Below are 20553 nucleotides of genomic sequence, written 5' to 3' on the forward strand. Positions count from 1 at the left end.
TTTTTAAAAAGCCACTTACTAGAAGAATAACTTGGATCCAAGAATTCTGTGGTGATTGCATTTGCCTGGGTCCTTTTGATACAACAGCAGAAAAATGAAACACCAGCAGCTTTAAACAACACAGACACCCCAAGCTGTGTTCTGACATAATTACGGATGATAAGCCTTTAATTTTTTACCTCACATTAACAGGAGAGAACAAATGTTAATGGCTGAACTTCTTTTCCCCTCTTCTCCCTTTAAAATCCCAAGGCGCTGTTCTTTTTTTCTGTTCTTTTTTACCTCACAGGGATCTGTATCAGATCAACTGGAAAAAATGCAGTTTAAGATGAAGACACTTTTGGAAAGAAAAAAGGACATTGTAAACACAGTACAAGAACTTCAAGGCAAGATTATTTAAACAGTGAAGAAGCTCAATGAAAAACAGGAATAATGCTATGAAAAAGAAATTGTAATGGAAAAGAACAGAGTCTGTAGACACTTGAAGTGCAAAAAAAAGAAGAAGTTAGGTCTCTTTTTCACTTTGCACTGGTGATGTAGGTGTTGCTGCAACACAATCATTTCCATGTAATGTGTTAAAGCCTTAAATCACATACGTAAGTGAAGCCACACTGCAGCTCTTTCCCACGCTGACATCCCTCTAGGAATAGGGACAGTGCTGCTATGCGGGGGAACTACAGTGTCGGCTTCTTCCATGTAGCCCGGGACTTTTCCCCTCCTGTTCTGTAGAAGAAAACTGTGACCACTACTGCCTGCACATTGTGCAGAATGAAGTGGTAGATTGTGGGCACATTCACACTATATATTTAAAGCACGTTCAGCACACAGTAAAACGCATGACTTTTCAGGATTGTGGGTTCAGATTGGTGGCTTTTGTTTTTGAATGAAATGCTCCCTACGGGTACTAAATTAGTGCATCAGTGAGATGATTATGCTAAAATTTCCTTTTGATATGCTCTCACATACAGAGGATTTTGTGTGTTTACATTAGAGAGGGTTCAAGCACTGTTCTCATGTGCAGTCTGAAATGGTACATTCTGGAATTTGACCACCACAGTTTTCCTCTTTTCACTACAGTTTGTTTTATTTTATTTACTACAATTTTGTATAATGGCTTACATTATATTAGGCATGATGCAAAAGGGGCAAATGGAGGAGATGAAGGAAAGCAAATTCAGATAGCATAATGTTGAATAATGAAAGGATCCTTCCTTTCTCAGCTCTCCCTCTGATGCAGCTAGTTGGAATGGCTGGTGACAGAATTTGTGTGACAGATAATGTGTTGAATGGCTCTGTGTCTCATTAAAGGCAATGGAAGGGGTCCAAGCCTGGTGCCAGGAATCAGCAGCTCAGAGGCTCTAAAGAGCTCCTTACTAGTCTAGCCTGGCCAAACCAATATTCACTGCCATGGCCCACAAGGCCCTCAGACATCTCTTTCTAGTGGTGGGCAGGTGATGATGCCATTTTTGAATGGCAACAAAGCTCAGTGCCCATCCATGGTGGTGGCTCACATTTATTCACACTGCAATGCCGCAGTCTCTAGGTGTATAACAACTATCAAACCCAACTGGGGAAACATTTTGGATAAATAAAGATGGCAGGTAGCCACCATAGATAGGAACCAAGCTTGGTTCCCATTCAAAAGTGGCACTAGCACCTCCCCAACCACCTGCCCAACCACGCTTCCAGGGGGCTGGCAGGGTGTTGTTGCTGCTACAGCAACAGAATGGGAAAAAAATACTGTGTAGTCGTGACCATGAGTAGGGGGGCCAGTAGTAGCACTGTGCTGGGTGCATTCTGGAGGTCTAGTGCCAGCCCTGAGTGATACTGACTGAAGCTCACTTAAGTCCTGCCAATGTCAAATAAACATTTAGACCTGTTCTGTGTGTTCTTCCTCAGAGCTTCCATTGAGGTTAATGGGCCAGGTAAGCATGCACAGGAATACAGCCATAGTCATGGCTCCACTTTTGCTGAATTGTGTGCTTGTTTCCTGGTAGATAAATTACACGCTAGCCAATATAGTACATGGATTCCTCACTCTTCTTCCCCATCCCCAAAATAAAACCTGGTTTGCAGCCTATCTTCGGGGACAGCCTATAGTCAGTCAATACACTATATAGATTAGATAGGCAGGCAGGCAGGTGTCACACAGAATGATGTACAGTGACCACATTATAAGCTGCAACTTGTCCACCTGCATTTGGCAAATAGAAATGTTAAGTCCTTTGGGAAATGCCTGTCGGGGGAGTCCAGATAAACACCTCCTGTCAAATGCTAGGCATGCAGAGCTTTGGCTGTACTTATGGTTCTGTGGTGGCTGAAATGCCTTTAGGAAAATACATATTAAAACCACCCTCTGTCTTCTTGGTCAGTTGTCAACATTTGTTGTTTAATACAAAGCAGTTGCATGTTAGGGGGGCGACAAGTTTAATTAAGTAACTTTGTTGCAGCCTACTTCTCTGCCAAATTGAGTTGCCATAGTGTTTATCCTCTAGAATTCTGCCCCTGACTCCCAACACGTTTCTGATAAAATCTGCCTCTCTGGTTGGATGCTTTGCCCCTTTGGTGCTCTTGATGCATCATCAATATCCGTTGCAGATTAAAAGCAGAAGTCATGTGCATCCCTCCTCCATTGGCTTTGCCAAGTGGTTTCATCACACAACATACCCCTTTTTCACAGCTGGTTCCATTCATAGTACTAAATTGAGTTTCCAAAGCACAGAGTCTGCATTTCTTCATGACTTAATTCTTGATTGCACAATCTGCTCTTTTTCCACACTGTGAACGATTTCATGTTCATGTTCTGGAGCTCAGACACTGTGCTACTGGGGAATGGAAGAATGTGCGACTACCGCATGATCTCATATTACTGTTGACCAAAAGATCACAGCTAGCCATGTTCTCCCAGAGATGCCCTTTTATTCTTCTCAAAAAAAGTCCTCCTCCTCTGAGGCCACATTGGATGGTTGTAGCTCACCCAGCACAGGTCAGAGAAGCTGCCAAAGCTTGGGGACAAAAGACTTGTGTGATCCTTAAGCATGCCTGGCCAAGAGTTAGGAACTTCCTGAACCCAACTCAGTGAAAGCTTCAGTAAAGTCTTTTTGCATACTCACTGTAAGCTCCCAACTCCAGCTAGCTCATGTGACCGATTCCACCCCAAGCCTTGCCTGCCTTCACATGAGCTAAAGGCAGACTTACAAAAAGCATATAAAAGCCACTGCCTAAGCTTTACCTCAAGTGGCTGTGAGACCAAATAGTGTTTGGGATATTTTGCCTAGCTCTTCATTAACTGTGATTAGAATCCTTAGCTTGGAGGGCAAACAGAAAACACTTCCCTTTTTTGTAAAATTTGATTAACTGCTGAGAAAGGATTATGCACATTTTGACAAGAAAATGAAACTCATCTGGCATAATGCTGTTCTCTAATTTCAAACCCATATGGGGCTATTATGCACTTCTGAACTTGGTATTCAAGAGAACTGACTTTCACATACATAATATATGCAAAAAAAAAACCCAAACAATTTCAAAGCAATTTTTGTGGATGGAATGTTTTCATATCTACCTTCTTCTTTTTCAAAAAAGAAGAAGTTCCTCACTGAATAACTTACTCAAAATGAAGGAAGATAGCTCTCACTTGAGTAGACAAGTTTCCTTTATGTTCAAACATACTTCATACTTGGTTATAAATGGTGAGCCAATCCTGGTGTTCATAAAAATACATACAAGGCAATAATTTTTTGTGGGTCAAACTATATAACATGGGGAATATGTGACTGCATTTCAGGTTATCTCGTTTTGTTTTGTTTTGTTTTTTGTTTTGTTTTAAAATCCAAATGGCTGGTTTTTAAAAAAGCAGCTGTGAGGATCAGGATGATGGCAATGTTAATCAATGGGAGTTAATCAATGGCAGCTTCACTCTCTGAGTGTAAGGCAGTTCTGGAGGCTAATTTTGTGGGGGGCTGCAGTACAGAAGGGAAGTGTTAATCACACATTCCATAATTTGGCCCTTAGAATTGTTTACGTAGCTGACTTTGACGTATCAAAATTTCTAATATGGTCTTTGAGAAGATATAAGTCAAATTTCCAAAAATCTGAGAAAGCCTTATCCGATCAGTATAACTAGTCATCCCTACACAGTTGCTTACACTCTCCTGCCTGAGTTTGGTGACAGTTAACATCCAAAATCTACCAGTGCCAGGGATTGCTTTCTTGCAAATTGCATGATGCTGTACACCTCACAGTGTAGTCCTTAAAGGTAAAGGTAAAGGTACCCCTGCCCGAACGGGCCAGTCTTGACAGACTCTGGGGTTTGTGCGCCCATCTCACATCTATTGGCCGGGGGCCAGCGCTGTCCGAAGACACTTCCGGGTCACGTGGCCAGCGTGACAACGCTGCTCTGGCGAGCCAGAGCCGCACACGGAACGCCGTTTACCTTCCCGCTGGTAAGCGGTACCTATTTATCTACTTGCCCCCGGGGGTGCTTTCGAACTGCTAGGTGGGCAGGCGCTGGGACCGAGCAGCGGGAGCGCACCCCGCCGCGGGGATTCGAACCGCCGACCTTTCGATCGGCAAGCCCTAGGCGCTGAGGCTTTAGCCCACAGCGCCACCCGCGTCCCTTAGTGTAGTCCTTAAGAACATACAAATTAATTGGCCACATTATTTACTACTCTTCTACAAACAACACTAAATCATTCTTGTTTCATGGGGTATGCCTCATGGAATATCCAAACAAACTGTGCCAATAGCTCTCGTAATGTTATGCTGGCAGTTTAAGCTTAGTGATGAATGTGGGCAAAAATAGATGTTATAAATGGCTACAACCTGATCTTTCTTAATGGTTAGATCAAAGAATGCAACTCCAGGCAACAATGACGGAGCAGTTATCCAATACAACTAAGCAGAAGAAAGGACAGAAGAGGCGGAAAGGCAAAGACACGAAGCTTCTTCTAAACATGGATGGAAAGGGGGACAACCTTTGTGGAATTCCATCCTCTAAACTTTCATCTATGCTGGTCAAACAGGTAAAATAAGAAGCAAGCATCACTCCATTCATGATCATTGTTTGATGAAATGTTGATAACATCATAAAACAGTGATGTTAATTCAAGAGGGTAAATACATTTTGTACTTAGCTATATATGGTCGCAAGTCCTGTTAAAGTCAACTGACTTTGTTGCATGTATATAATAGGAAGTGATAGTTGGCCTCTAAAGCTTCACCTTGAGCAAAATTACTTGTAATCACTCATGACATAACATATTAATTTATACAAGGTTCAAAGGCACTAGCTTTCTAAATGGGCATTTGACCATGCAAAGCCCAGCTCTGCTTCCCGCTGTATCGCTTTGTACATCCTGCCTTCAGACTGACAGCCAGCTGTTCATTAATAGTAGTATTGTTAACTGGACTTATAATAAAAATAATAATTTATTATTTATACCCCACCCATCTGGCTGAGTTTCCCCAGCCACTTGCTAGTTGCATTTAGAAACATGAATATAAAGATATTATAAAAAGCTAAAAGATATTATAAAAAAGCTAAAAAAGCCAATGCAATTCTGGGCTGCATCAATAGGAGTATAGCATCTAGATCAAGGGAAGTAATAGTGCCACTGTATTCTGCTCTGGTCAGACCTCACCTGGAGTACTGTGTCCAGTTCTGGGCACCACAATCCAAGAAGGACACTGACAAACTGGAACGTGTCCAGAGGAGGGCAACCAAAATGGTCAAAGGCCTGGAAACGATGCCTTATGAGGAACGGCTAAGGGAGCTGGGCATGTTTAGCCTGGAGAAGAGGAGGTTAAGGGGTGATATGATAGCCATGTTCAAATATATAAAAGGATGTCACATAGAGGAGGGAGAAAGGTTGTTTTCTGCTGCTCCAGAGAAGCGGACACGGAGCAATGGATCCAAACTACAAGAAAGAAGATTCCACCTAAACATTGGGAAGAACTTCCTGACAGTAAGAGCTGTTTGACAGTGGAATTTGCTGCCAAGGAGTGTGGTGGAGTCTCCTACTTTGGAGGTCTTTAAGCAGAGGCTTGACAACCATATGTCAGGAGTGCTCTGACGGTGTTTCCTGCTTGGCAGGGGGTTGGACTCGATGGCCCTTGTGGTCTCTTCCAACTCTATGATTCTATGATTCTATAAAGACAAAACAACAACCAATCCCCCTAACAGTAAGAAGCAGCACACTAGTAACAGCATCATCTCAGTCTATCAAAAGACTGGGAGGGGTGGAGAGGATAAATCTTTACCTGGCGCCAAAAAGATGTCAGTGAAGGTGGATCTTGCTGGATCCTCCTATTCATGAAAGAGAATAAGAGCACTTCCTGTTCCAACCAAGCCTTCATTGAGCAACAAGGTCTTCCCAAGTCCTGAAACATTCCAGTATCCCTAATGGTTTACATAAATTTTAAATTAGCCCTGATAGCCCATTCATCCTACTTCAGGCTGCCGCACACAGCCTAGCCCTGGCACAAACATGTTCAAAAGAATCTCAGAAAAAATTGCCAAGAAAGGAGTGCCTATTTTGATGATGCTGAAAATGTTCATGAAAAACAGTAATTACGTTCAACAGAGTCCCAACTTTTGCTTCCTAAAAAAAAATCCTCAAATGTTTAACCTGAGAATCTTAGATTCTCCTTGTAAATTTCACATTGGGTAAACTTTGGTAGCAACTAAAGGAAAAGCAATATTTGGGGGATGGAAGGCAGTATGGAAAGATTTGCACAAGAATAATTTTTTTTTCACTTGCTTATGAACAGCTACACTTCAAGAATCACTTCAGGCAGTATTTTTCCCTGCCCTGTTGATAAAGCGGATGGCAATAAGTCACTTCTGGTGCTTATTAGCACAAGAAGTCAATGTGATCTACAGGTTTTAGGTTGTTAGAAACCAGATTACAGAACCACTGCAAAGTGACAAGAAATCTTAACTATCATATGCAGGTATCACTGAAGGTATCAGAGCAGCCATTTACCAACACAGGATAAGGGAAACAAACAAATATTATTGGCTGACTTCTCCCTTTTTTTGATGAGATCACATAAATTAAAGAGTGAATCTAAGAGAATCCAGAGATTGTAAATGGTGGGAGCTCTGTTTCTGCACTTGTAACTTAGTATCATAAGAGTCTGTTAAACCTTAAAGGCTTGTTTTCACACCTTTCCTTGCCCACAAAAAAATTACTAGCCTGAAAATTCATTGCACTAACGCCAGGATGCTGTTGTGCCTGTGAAGAAGGAAATATGTATGAAAACTTGCTTTTGGGGGTCCGTTTAATTGAAACTAACATTATTTTTAATTTGAGGCTGATGCATATGAAAACCTTGACCTTAAAATAAAATTCTTCTGGAGCAAGTATAAAGAAATCTGTTCAAGATTATCAGAGCTGAGTGGTAAGTATTTTGATGAACGTGACTTTTTAAAATAAAGAACAGTAAAGCACAAGCCATTTTTCATTGCACAAATATGATGAGCTCTATTCCAACCTCACATTTCCTGACATCATTGTTCAAAGTCCCACCAGGGGTCAGGGATGACAGGAATTGTTCAGTAACCTCTAGTGGGCACCACGCTGGCCACCCCTGCCATAGAGGAACAACTCCCATTCATTTTATTTTTATTAACAATCCCCCCCCCAAAAAAAAACATCCTAGTACAAAAACACAGAGAGGTGATACCATGTGAATCTGAACTGATAGTGCTATTTGCATTTTTCTGGTTTCAGAATATTTGCCCTGTTTTATTATGTACCCAGTCAGGAAATCCTCTTCTTCTTTTAATGACTTGCACAAGGATGTTGTGGAGAAGGCATGTCTTGCAATATGCTATCAGAGCCCTCCAGTTGTTTACCATGGCCACATGCGAGCTGGACTTGATTCTTATGGATCTTCATTTACTGGCAAGGGTTGTCTTCATTTGGGAAACAAAAATATCCCCAGGCCACTTCAGGACTTCCTTTTCACTCTCTTATCTCACCATGTCATAGCTCTAAGGAAGAAACAGAAATGACAGCAGGCTGTTTGCCTCCCATTACTCCTTATTCACATAGTAATGGGACATTTCGCCCAACAGAGTACATCTCCTCCTTTTAGGATAGGGGAAGGGGGGTTGTAGAATGGAGTTGGACTGTGCCCAAGGCTCCCTGAAAACAACTGAACCTTATGTGCTGCTGTGGGCTAAGAAAAAAATGAAGATTGTACCCTGACAACTGTAAGTAGGAGTTCAAGAGGGTTACAGAAAGAAAGAAACAATAACCAGAAAACATTCACAGTAGAATATTGTGATATAAAAAAAAGAGATGTGGAATCTGAGGCGTGGGAGCCAAATATGGACATCCGTTCATCTTTCTCTGGCCCTTGGGACTGTCCCCTGACCACAAACTCTTCCCAGGAGAGATTCAATTTTGTATGCATTTTAAGGAGAAACTAGCCAACTCACACATCTCCACCCAATGCACAGACTAAAAAACCCCTGATAGACTTCAAAATTCTCACTTTGCCAAATTTAGCAATGCAGTTCTCCAACTAGACAATGTGTAGAAAATGCATATAATAGGAGAAAGTGTGGATAAAATGCTGGTGAATTTTAATGAAGATTGTTTTAATTAATATTCACAAACAGCTGTGGAAACTGAATTTAAGACTGGAAGAATGGGAAACTGAGGAAACGGACACTGACAGAGTCTTCCATCCCTAGTTGCAGATCAGGTGGCTTTATATAATAACTGGAAATGATCACATTTCTCAAACAAATTTCTCAAATTTCTTTGTGGATGCCATATGCTTCAGAGCCACAAAAAACTGAGATGCTGCTTCCAGATTTCATTCAGAATCCTGAGAATCTTACTTCATTTGATAAAGCTGTTTTACCAGTGTTTTAGTTTGTTCATTTCCTGTCTCCTTCACTTTATGTTATCTAGATACAAAGAGGATTTTAGAACAGAAAAATAAAGAAGCTTATTTAGAGTCAATTGTTCAGAATTCCAAGATTCCTCCAGAAGAAAGAAGGCTACAAAGTGCTCTATATCAGAGATTGCACCCAGATAAGGTACATGTTAACTACACTGTGAACATACTGAAGTTTGTGGGATATCATCTTTGTCTGTTGTAACTTAGGTAAAGGTAAAGGGACCCCTGACCATTAGGTCCAGTCGCGGACGACTCTGGGGTTGCGACACTCATCTCGTTTTATTGGCCGAGGGAGCCAGTGTACAGCTTCCGGGTCATGTGGCCAGCATGACTAAGCTGCTTCTGGTGAACCAGAGCAGCGCACGGAAATGACGTTTACCTTCCCGCTGGAGTGCTACCTATTTATCTACTTGCACTTCATGCTTTCAAACTGCTAGGTTGGCAGGAGCTGGGACCGACCAATGGGAGCTCACCCCATCATGGGGATTCGAACAGCCAATCTGATCAGCAAGCCTTAGGCTATGTGATTTAACCCACAGCACCACCCACATCCCTAAGCGCCACCCATGTCCCTGTTTTAACTTAGTGCTTAAATAAATGTGAAAAACCAGAGTGTGAAGGCTCCCATAATTTTAAAGGTGAGTGGGGGGAAGTCTCATGATCAGAACTTTATAAAAATGATAAGACATCTATATACATCAAGAAAAAACGTAACTGTGGCTATTAAAAAAGATTAAAGGAAGGTTCTGTGCTCCTACAATTGCTTCAGTGAACTTGTTTTTTTAATATACAGTATCTTGTAAAAAAAAAAGATAAATTATTTTATGATTTATAAGCTGTTGCAAAGCTGTGTTCCACATAGCTAATTAGCTAATATTTGTCAGCCCTGTGAATGTACTATTGTGCCAGAGAGCGTTGTGTTTCCACTTTGCAACTGCACTGTCACATCATTTTTATCAGTGACTTGGGAGACATTCAAGGATTAAAGCAGAGCTGTTCAGCTTCTTTTCCAGAATACTACTATACTGACCTGCAAAAGCCAACACTGACTGAGCTAACTTATCCAGTCTCAGCCCTACCGCTAGCCAATTTGAGCCCTTTGCCTCAGGTTGCATACTGGGAGGGACGACAGAGTGAATGTGCACCTAGCCATTGCTCTCTGCCTGCTCACCACTGCTGAAAATCCACCCCCCCCCCCCCAGGAAAATACATTTGGAAACTGCCTTCTTGCATTGAAGGGTGCTGCATCACTGCACACCACACTTCAATCCAGCACAAAGGCTGTTGGCTGCCACTTTGCCCCTCTTAGGGAGAAGCCAGTGCCACCTCAGATCTCACCCCTGAGAAGTGAAATGCCTATAAGAGCGCCACCGCTGCCTTGCAGTGACAGCGAAAACTCTTTCAACAAACGAGAAGAGAAGGGCCGTCATTGGCATGCCTGTGGCTGAGTACAGCTTCTTCTCAAATCTTGCCCATCTCTGCCTCATTCTTTGAGGACGACCACATCCTGTCTCAAAGTGAAGGCATTGAAGGATGAGATCTGGATGGCACCAGATTCACCTTCCGGAGTCACTATGCTACAGCTCATGAGCCAATGGGAACACAGTCAAGGGGGCCCTGGGTGCAATGGTGGAGGAATACAGGAGGAGCACACCGCCCCCCGGCAGCGCAATCCTGGTAGGGTGCCATTGCAGCTGCCGCCCTCCCGCATGAAGCTCCGCCACTGCCTGGGTGACAGAGAACATCCAAGTAGGAAAGCTACTGGGTGTGGCTAATTTAGACTCTGCTATTCTACTAGCCGTGGGTTGTTATCAGAAGGCCAGAACATGGCGTCTAAACCATGTTATACAAAGCAAGAAGATGAAGATGGGGTATTTCATCCAATATAACTTTCTGTATTTTCTTTTTTTCCAGGATTTTGTGCTTGACCTAAATGACCTTGAACAAGCTCTCCAGGATGTGAACAAATGCCTGGTTTCTCCAAAAGAGTTCTCTTATATTTTCCATGTAAGTTCTACTACTGTACCATTTGTCAGCAGCTAGACTGCTATCACACAAGCTTTTCCAGGACTTCTGCAGCTGGGCCAAAGGCAATATGTCTAGGCTGTCTTCTGTATGTCTTGGAGATTACAAAAAAAATATATAAAAGTTTGGCGGCTGACTCATTAGGTTTATATTTTATCAATTTTGCCAACATTGTGTTCTGTGTCTGGGAAGCTAATGCAGTACATAGCTGTGTATATTGGTAATGGCAGTGATTCACTGAAATAGTCTGAAGTATATTAGGCTCATGTAACAGGATTAAGATTTTTCTCTTACCTGGTATAAGAAATTTAAGGAATCCTTCAGCGATTGTAAATGGTCCTTAAACTCTTCCTTTTGCCTTAGATGCCATCTGGGTGAATCACATGTGCCAATCAAATGAAATTCTTCCATCCCACCCTGCCCAGCTATAGTTAAGGAAGTCAGAGGGCCTGAGCTGTACAAGTCAGGGCATTTGCAAAAGCTGAGAATACCTTTTAGTCTGGAATGTGCCTCTCATAAATATTGTTATTGTTGTGGGAGAAAAAGGCACTATAAGGCTGTTTGTAAATCAAATATACATTCCAGTCATTCTGGAAGGATTCTAGCCAATGTCTGTTTTATATTCAGATTGAAAATATAGACACTCATACACAAAGCACCCTGGAAAAAAGTTTAAAAGTCACACATGCAAAAATGAGCTACATTTCCGCTGCCAAGTTCCTTCATCGGCCTTGCAGTCTCTAGGGCTATGGTCTGTCCTTTCCCATTCTCTCTGGCTTTGCATTCGTAGAGTATTCTTGGAGTGCAGAGGGCTCCATCAGCCCTGCAGATCTACTCTAGTACACTATGTAGTGCTTCTGATGGTATATTTGTTCTATTTCTATCTAAGAAATTTATAATACCCTGCTTTTCACCATACATCTCAAAGTGGTTTACAGAAAAATCAAAGCTTGCAAATACAGCATTTAATACATAGAGCTGTAAACAAAAGCTTACCATCTCCACAAACGGATCCCCCCACCCCTTTTTTCTGAACAGGCATAGTGTGGTGACATCATCTTGTTCTCAGTGCTTTTTTATGCAGTCGTAAGCTAAAGAACAGCTCTTTTAAGTGCAAAGGTTTCAAAGATACCATTCACCTGAACTCCATCTGTGTTTTGGTTATACCAAAGTACCATTTAGGACAAAATGGTAATCCCATTCCATTGTCAAGCACTACTATTTCCAGGAGGTGCAATGCCTCTGGATTTCAGGTCCTGGGGAGCAGGAGAAGTCTATTGAAGAAGAGATCTATTGTGTTTAGCTCCTGCCTAACAGCCATCTGTTTGGCCGCTGGGGGAGGCAGGTTGTTGGACAAGACAGGCCTTTTGTCTTATCCAACAGGGGGTTCCTTGTGTTCTTATTAAGAGCTCTCTTTTTTTGCATTCAGCTGCATTTACCGTGCTTGCTTTAAATTCTGAGTGTATTCCAAGGTATTGAAACAAAGCACTCCACAGTTATGTGGACTATTGCACTTAATAAATATAGCCTCATCTTCAAAAAAAAAAAAAAAGCAGAAGAAGAAGCTAGAAAAAAACGGTAACTGAAAAGGCTGTTGATTGGTCTGAAGGACCGAATAAATCTGGACGTAAGATATTCCTGTGGTTTCAAGAGGGATCTTTCCTTGGTTCATTTGTGGCACAACTCATTACATATCCTTTTTTCCTGGGTGTGTTATTTTCACTCTTAGCAACATAATTAGGGTGTTCGTTATTTTGTAAAGAAAATCTATGGAGAACATGCCGTACTAAATAATATTTGAGGCTGATGTGACCAAAAACCCAAAACCGGGCCTAGAGTTTATAATTTGTGAATTATAGGTTCAGGTGTATTGGGAGGGGAATGGTTTAGTACATTTCGCACCCTCAAACATCCAAGCTTTCCCTCATGTTACTTCAGCCTAAGTTGTGGAGCAAGCCTTCAGCCTGAGTAACATGTGTGGATGCCAACACAGAATGACATTGAACTGGTCCTCTCCTCCAGCCCCCAAACCGTCTTTAACGGGAAGTGTGAATGTTTACAGATTAACTGAAGGCTAATCACTGAACTTCCTAGCTGAAGAAGAAAACAGTTTGGTCACATTTTGCCATCCTTCTGGGGGGCTGGAGGGGAGATGTAAAAACATTTGCATTGGCCAGAAATAAAAGCTCATGCTTCACACACTTGTAACCAACCCCAGAAAGTGGGGGGAGACCTCAGTCTTCTTGGCTTTGAACATTTTGAACAGGAAGCCATTTAGAGCTGGAATGCATGCCTAGCCAGTCCAAGAAACACCCGTTCTTATTACTTCTGGGCTATCGAAAAAGCTTGAGGTGAAAAAAGTATAATTTATAAGCAGCCCCTCTTTTCCTGTTTTGTTTAGATTTTTTTTCGTCTGCTTCTGCCAAGCCTGTTTTTCAAACTTTGCATGAGGAAACACATTTATACTTGCCTTTCATTTTATTTACTCAGCTGTACATCTACCTAAATTGATAGCTGCTGCTCCTACCTGGCTTCAAATCCAAACAAAGAGAGAGGAAGGTGCATGTTATACTTTCATGGTTTCTGAGGCAAAGGAGGAATCTGGGCGGAGGGCAGGCTGCTGTGGGATTGATATCAAGGGGAGTTAGCAGCAGACTTTCTTCCTTTCAGGATATCCACAACTGTATGTTTTAGGAGGAGAATGCTCTATAATTTGCCACACATTCAAGCTGGCCAAGATCCTCATTTTGTGGAAAGGATGGCAATGTTCCCTGAAGAGACCAGTGCTTTTCAAATGCCATTAAAACAATAACTGTCAGCTACAAGAAAGAAAGAAAGAAAGAAAGAAAGAAAGAAAGAAAGAAAGAAAGAAAGAAAGAAAGAAAGAAAGATCACCAAGAGGGTGTGCTGCAAAGCATCCCCTTGGGCTTAACCCTAGTACAGAGGGTTGAATCTGGCAAAGTCATTGCACACACAGAATTTCTGCTCATGCAGCGGATCTTCCCCTCACACCATGCACTGCCCCCCCCCAGTCTGCTTTGGAAGGTTGTGGTGAAGCCCAGAGCAGATGCTGAAGTCACAAGTGATGTGGGGAAGATGCTCCATTGCAGTGACTTCATTGGCTGTAACCTAATAAGTTTAGAAAATCATGGAAGCAGAGAAGGGAAATCAGGACCACTCAGCTACACATGCATGTCATTGCTTGAGTCTAGTCCAACCAGCTCTTGGAATATATTTTATTTATATGCAATGGCCATTGAAGTCCGGAGCTTATGGTGTTCTGCATCTAATTTAAAGTATGAACAACAAATGCATTGTCAGGCGATGTTCGAGTAGTGTGATTATTAGTTTCCCATCTCACCCATGACTGGCTTAGGAAGTCAGATTTAGAGCGCCTATGTTGCCGCAGCTGCTGCACATACCAGGTAGCACATGAGAAAAAGGTATTGAGTGCTTACTATTTTAGATTTTTTAAAAACCCCAAAACCTTCAAACACTGTGGAGGAAAAAGAAGACCGCTTCAGTCTGTCGAAGTATTTGCAAAACAAATTTGAATTACGACTTCTCCTTACAAACTGTAGTATAAAAAACGGCTCACATCATAACTATTTCAAAGGCTAAAAGCTAACCACCGGCAATAAACATATTGCGCCAGTAATTTAATGCAGGAATTATGGTGGAGCAGATGCTATTTGGGTTCTGGTGTGGGAATCTTCAATAAAAACCAAGACTTGGTAGAATGTCCTTCTCATTCCACTGAGAGGACTTGCACACACACACACAGCTTTTATTGCTGAAAGGGGACATTAATATCTTAGAGGGAGGGCTATTTTCAAGAACTCTGATAGTGGCACCACTTTTGCTAAGATCCACCGCCTCCAATATGTATGATTCTATGTGCTTATGTCACTCCAGCCTGGAGTAGTGTTGAGTTGGTATCCTTCTGAATACCAGATGCCTAGGACAAGCCAGTCATGATCCTAAAACTTTCCGTGTGAGCTTTTGAGGGTGCAGGTCTCTGTTATGTACTGAAGTTCTCACCCTGGGCCAGCAGGGGGATACTGTAGATAGTTGTGCAAATGAAGGATCGAAAAGTGACGTTCAAGTGATTGGATAGTTTTAGAAAATGGCAACAGTTACATTGTTCTGGAGCTCTATATAAGCAGGCTGACTGAGCTCCTCATTTAATTCTGTTCCAGCTTACAAAATAAAGGGCTGCTTTGGAGAAATCGCTGTGTCGTCTGCTATGTCAACCCACAACTTAACAGTCTCAGTGCAGTGAAATGCAGGACTAGGTGGAGCCATTTGGGGGTGTCTGGGGCTTCAGCTGGCCCACTGTAGCTGAAGCCAGTATAATTTAATCTTTTAAAACCTTACATTTGAAACAGAAATGTTAGGCAGCTGCACTGGACTATCCTTCCCTCTGGGCCCTGCTCCCAGCATAGCATCCCACTATGGTCATATATCAGGGCCCAGAATCACTGGAGGGAAAGAAGATGCTTCTTCTCAGTGCTGGACCCTCTAAAGAAAAGAACAGCACTAAGCTCATCAGCCCTGAAGCACAACCCAGATGATCATGATGATGATGATGATGATGATTACCTTTCTGATAAGCACTTTCCAACTTTCCTTAAAATAGGCAAACAGATGATTCAGGATGCAGCGAAGAAGACACAATAGAGGCCAGTTCTGTTAAATGGAAACTTTTCTCTTCTTAACTATGCTTCCCATTGTGCCTCAGACTGGTAACTTTTTCAAGAGTCCAAAATGCTTATCATTATGTCTTAGATCCACAAAACATTTCACCTATGAGGCTTGTAGTCTTTGTTCCAAATACAGCTTCAGTGTCCACAGATTCCGCTGCTGACCTTTCTCACTCCACCATAAATGAGGCTATGTGGATATGCAGCACCATTTGTAGTTGCAGTTCTAAAACGCCTCAGAAACGTACTTTCTTTTATCCACAGGATTTATGCTTTCTGTTAGCTTAACACAATTAGGGCATACACTATAATGGTTACAAAGGAAATGGCCCATAATGCCGAACAGTTGTGTTTCCTAACACCTTAGTTTAAACACAAAAATGGGCTTTCCTTTTTATATATGAATTCCTGACAGCAGCTTTGGAGATTAATTACTTTTTATTATTTTATCTTTTTTAGGTTATCCACCTACACACAGTGACACATAGTTCATTTTTAAAGCATTGGTTCATTGGTCTTGTGTTGTGCACATGGTTTCTGATCCACTGTAGAAGCATGAATATTACCTCCAAGTGGTGGTGCTGGGGAGAGTGCCACCTCTGGAAACCATGCATTTGGCATCATTTTCTGCACATGGCTTCTGATCCAACAGAGGATTCTCCATCTTTCCCATGCACAATGACTTACCTCGATCAGCCAATGATTATTGCATAAGCTCATCATAGAACCATTATGTTACATTTGCTTAATAGGCTTGGGACAAAGGTTTCGTGAGCTGACAGTGCTCATCAGCTGATGGCACTGATTATTAACCCAAATGACTTTCAATATATGTAAGCAGCTTTTTCTTTCTCTTCCAGATTCTTGAACTCCCAGGTCAACAATACAGGCTAAACCTCGAACTCTTCTGTGTAGTGGCAGCTCTGTCTGAGAAAGTGACACAGCTTGAGTAAGTGAAAATATATGGTAAACCAAAGCCCATCTGCAGTGACCAAACTGATTAGTGACTGTGGCTATTTTGCAGCTTCAATTTTAGGAAAAGAAGGCAGAGCAAAATAGCTGGTGGAAAATATTTAGATGGAAACCAGTTCATATAATTAGAGCCAATCCACGCCATCACTTCTGGGGCTTTGGGACATGTATGTGGTTCTAGTCATTCCAATTAAAATGTTCCAATAACAGTTAATCTGCAAACAGTTTAGCAAATAAATCTTGCTGCCCTAATACAAATGATTTCCTTGTTATTTAAACATCAAATGAATGAATCCATGTGTATATAGTATAGGAACTGTTATACCTGGGATTATTATTTTTTCTACTTGTTTCTGATTTATTATTGTTGTAGGATCCATGTCTTATTGCTTTATTTGTAACATATATGAGGAGTAAGTGCAAACACAAGACACTTAATTGTAAAAAATGTTTACTGGAACAATAGTAATTACAGAGGTACTCGGTCTGGCTGAGCCTCGTTCTTGGTCTTAGCATGAACCTGCTATGGTTTATTGGGTTCATCAGGAAGTGATTCAAGTGTTTTGTTTATATATTTAAAAGCCCAAAATAAATTTTATCATCTTCCCAGTGACTTCATATCAATTTATTCATTTTACAAGAACCAAGTTGTTTATTTGTCTGGTGGTCAATTTGATGAAGTCATCCTTGGATGAGAATGTCAAGCCTTCTCGTTAATGTGTCATCTTCATGCTTTCTGTCAATAAACATTTGTCAATTGAGGCAAAGCATAATGTATAGTTAGGTTGTGGTGGAGAGCTGAATTCACAATGTGTATCACTTATGAAAATATTTTGTTCCTCAAGGAAGTTCATTTATTCTTACAGTTAGGGCTACCATCAAAACCAATCAGAACTCAGGAATTGCTAAAAAAATATCTGGCATAATTTCTTGAATCCACTTTATTTTTTCTCTAGGATGTATGGATGTTAGGGGAGTGGTAGTACCTCTGGTGGGGGGCACATTGAGTTCCTTCTGGAGTACTTCTCCACCTTTGGTCCCACCCTGCACTCAGTTCTCACCTGTGGCTCATGCAACAGCAACCACGCCCCAGCTTTGGCCTGGCCGGCTAAACCAGGTGAGGGTAGCTGATGGGCCTCAAACCCTTGGTGAGTTAGGGGCTTCCCCTGCATGCAAAGTTGTATCGGCTCTGATGTATTGATACCAGTAGTGGGCCCAGCGGTCATGAAGGCAGTTTCTGTATGTGCTGTAGATGGAAGCGAAGGGCAGATGAGGCTCATCAACCTAGGAGATGGAATACTGTAATCCTAAACCTCCACTGTCTTGTGGGATAGCTTTGGGAGAAGAAAGGGCTAAGGAGTATATCCTACAAAAATATGCAGTAGAGTCCCTAAGACTCTTGGATGGCACCTTAAACGCCTCCTTATGGCAACTCCTACATCCAAGATGGTACTTAACATATTGTTTTCCTTTCCTTTGGATCACATCAGTGATGCCAAGAGGGGAGTGTTGCTGTCTGGGCATCCCAGGTCCTCCATACCCACTGCCCATACATCCTGGGAAGGTCACTTCAGTGCTGCTCACTTCATTTGCCTTCTTCTAAACTTAATCAAAGAGGCATATGGAATAAATATGCATGTACAATAATAGCTCAGGCTTTTAAGGTCAGCTAGTTTCACGCGCAACAACCATTTGTATGCACAATAACGAATCCTTCAATATTCAATTATTAAAAATAAAAATTCATCTCTGGTTCCAGATCAGCAGAAATAAGCTAAGGTTGCTTTGGGAAGTTTTGAAACAGGACTTTTAAATTGCAATGATAGAAGCAGGCAAGGAAGTTGGATTCCCTAAACATCCTTATAATTGCCCCCTTTTATGTTGCCTTAATCACACAGGTTTGAATCAGAATCAAACTGGTTGGAATCTAAAAAGAACAAGGTGTATTATACTATGTGGAGCTTCCCCACTTGCTAGCTCCTACTGCAGCTTCTTGTATCCCCTCTCCACAAAGTTCCTCCTGAAGTTCAGAGAGCCCTCCCAAACAGCATGAGATGTGGTGCAGAGGGTTGCAGCAGGAGGGGAGTCAGTGGAAATTGGGGCGGGGAAGGTTTGCTCAAGCCCAACTACCTTCCACCAGTAAGCAAAGATGAGTTGAGGGGATTCTTTGCATCACAAGCACAGTATTCCTTCAGGCTGGATCTTGTTGATTTTCACAGGCAACTAGTTCACTTTAGACGATAAAATGAAGGCAACTAGTTCACTTTAGACGATAAAATGAAGACAGAAGTTATAAGCCCAGGTCTGGAGCACCTATTAAATTATGTAAATTTGGGAATGTGCTCATATACAGTCGTACCTTGGAAGTAGAACGGAATCCATTCCAGAAGTCCGTTCAACTTCCAAAATGTTCAGAAACCAAAGTGCAGCTTCCGATTGGCTGCAAGAAGTTCCTGCAGCCAATCGGAAGCCGCAGAAGCCTCGTTGGATGTTTGGCTTCCAAAAATAGTTTGAAAACCAGAACACTCAGTCCCAGGTTTCAATTGTTCAGGAGCCGATTTGTTCGGGAGCTAAGGCGTTTGAGATCCAACATACAACTGTATATGATCTTGATTAGTGCCCAGTCTCCAGTTACTCTGTTGTGGCTTTCAAAATGGGGCTACTGATGCAGTGTGACTGTACCCCAGGTGCTTCTATGTGTGGGCACCCAAAGTATGTGTAAAACACACAGCAGCACACACAAGAGAAACTGAAATGTGATGGGCCAGGTGGAACTTTGCAAAAATCCCTAGCCTCAGATACAGGAAAACAAATTGAAAGCAGCTTTGCAAAAATAAGTAGGATTTGAAGAAAAATTTAAAAGAGACGATCGAGTTGACTTTTATGGACAGAGTGGGGAAGACTGACATCTATTAGATATGCCATCTGGACTGTTAGAGACAATCACAGAGGCATGATCGCAAATGTATTATAGTGACGTCATACATCATAAGCAAAATTGTATGTGGCAGATAAAGTGGGACTTCCCAGACCACTTTTGACTGTCTTGACTCTTGATGAAAGTGGCACATTGATGTCTTTTCAAAGCAAGCGTCACAGTCAAGATGACAAATTTCAACTCCTGGGTGGGTGTGAGGGGGACATCCTTAATTCGGACCATCAAAGGTTGCCTCTTATTGACAGCTATTCCATTTGCCTGATAAAAGTGTTGTATCTATGAAACCTGACGGGAATGTGATAGCAGCTGTGTATAAGGAGGCCACCAATAAAAAGCTTTCATGGTGTTTTCCTCCCCCGGTTGCAATATTGAAAACAAGCTTGTGGCTACAAACAGTGCTGCTGCTGATCCTTGAAACTTTGTTGTAGGATAAACGGTCTGTTCCCTTCCACAACACTTGCAAATGTAAGAGACTCTGGTCCCAGACAGGAGTTCTACCATGGTGGCTCATTAGTCCCTGTGCCCCCTGAAATTAAGTGATACCCTTGGGCAAAATCTAAATTAAGTTACTGTGAAAAACTAAAAATAGAACACATTGCATCCCTTTGCTTCTCGCTGTAGGATTGAATATTTTCTTGCACCTAAGAAAGTGGGACATTTTTGGTCTCCAAGGAAGTTAGCCTGTTTCCTTGGAGACTGTTTCCTTTAGACCCAGCAGAGTTGCTGAGGGGATGCCTTCACTGCTTACCTTGGCAACCATGAATCGCTTAATACTCTGCCCATGAATGCAGGCCTTTCAGTGCATTAGCCCTTGCCCGCAGGTATAAACATTCTTTCATGAGAAAAAAAAAAGGTTGACAGGACTGTATGCTACATAGATTCCATTTTTTAAAATGATAAACAAAAGCATATTATCCAACCGAGTAATTCCATGAAAACGCGTTAACTGTGAAGTTGAGGCATGCCTTTTATTGTACAGATCCTGAATATGATCAA

General features: G+C 41.9%; 1 protein-coding gene across 1 annotated transcript in view; it reads left to right on the forward strand.

The window, feature by feature from the left end:
• The window catches only part of LOC309528707 (uncharacterized protein), a gene marked incomplete at its 5' end in the record, with an annotated part of 120563 nt that overhangs the window by 91132 nt on the left and 8878 nt on the right, over positions 1 to 20553 (forward strand). Inside the window, 6 exons of the mRNA XM_082216304.1 lie at positions 290 to 386; positions 4846 to 5024; positions 7317 to 7404; positions 8931 to 9058; positions 10834 to 10926; positions 16508 to 16596. Of these exons, the coding sequence (XP_082072430.1) occupies positions 290 to 386; positions 4846 to 5024; positions 7317 to 7404; positions 8931 to 9058; positions 10834 to 10926; positions 16508 to 16596 (674 nt within the window). The remainder of the gene's footprint in view (positions 1 to 289; positions 387 to 4845; positions 5025 to 7316; positions 7405 to 8930; positions 9059 to 10833; positions 10927 to 16507; positions 16597 to 20553) is intronic.

Source organism: Podarcis vaucheri (genome assembly GCF_965113315.1).
Source record: "Podarcis vaucheri genome assembly, chromosome: 3".
NCBI lineage: Eukaryota > Metazoa > Chordata > Lepidosauria > Squamata > Lacertidae > Podarcis > Podarcis vaucheri.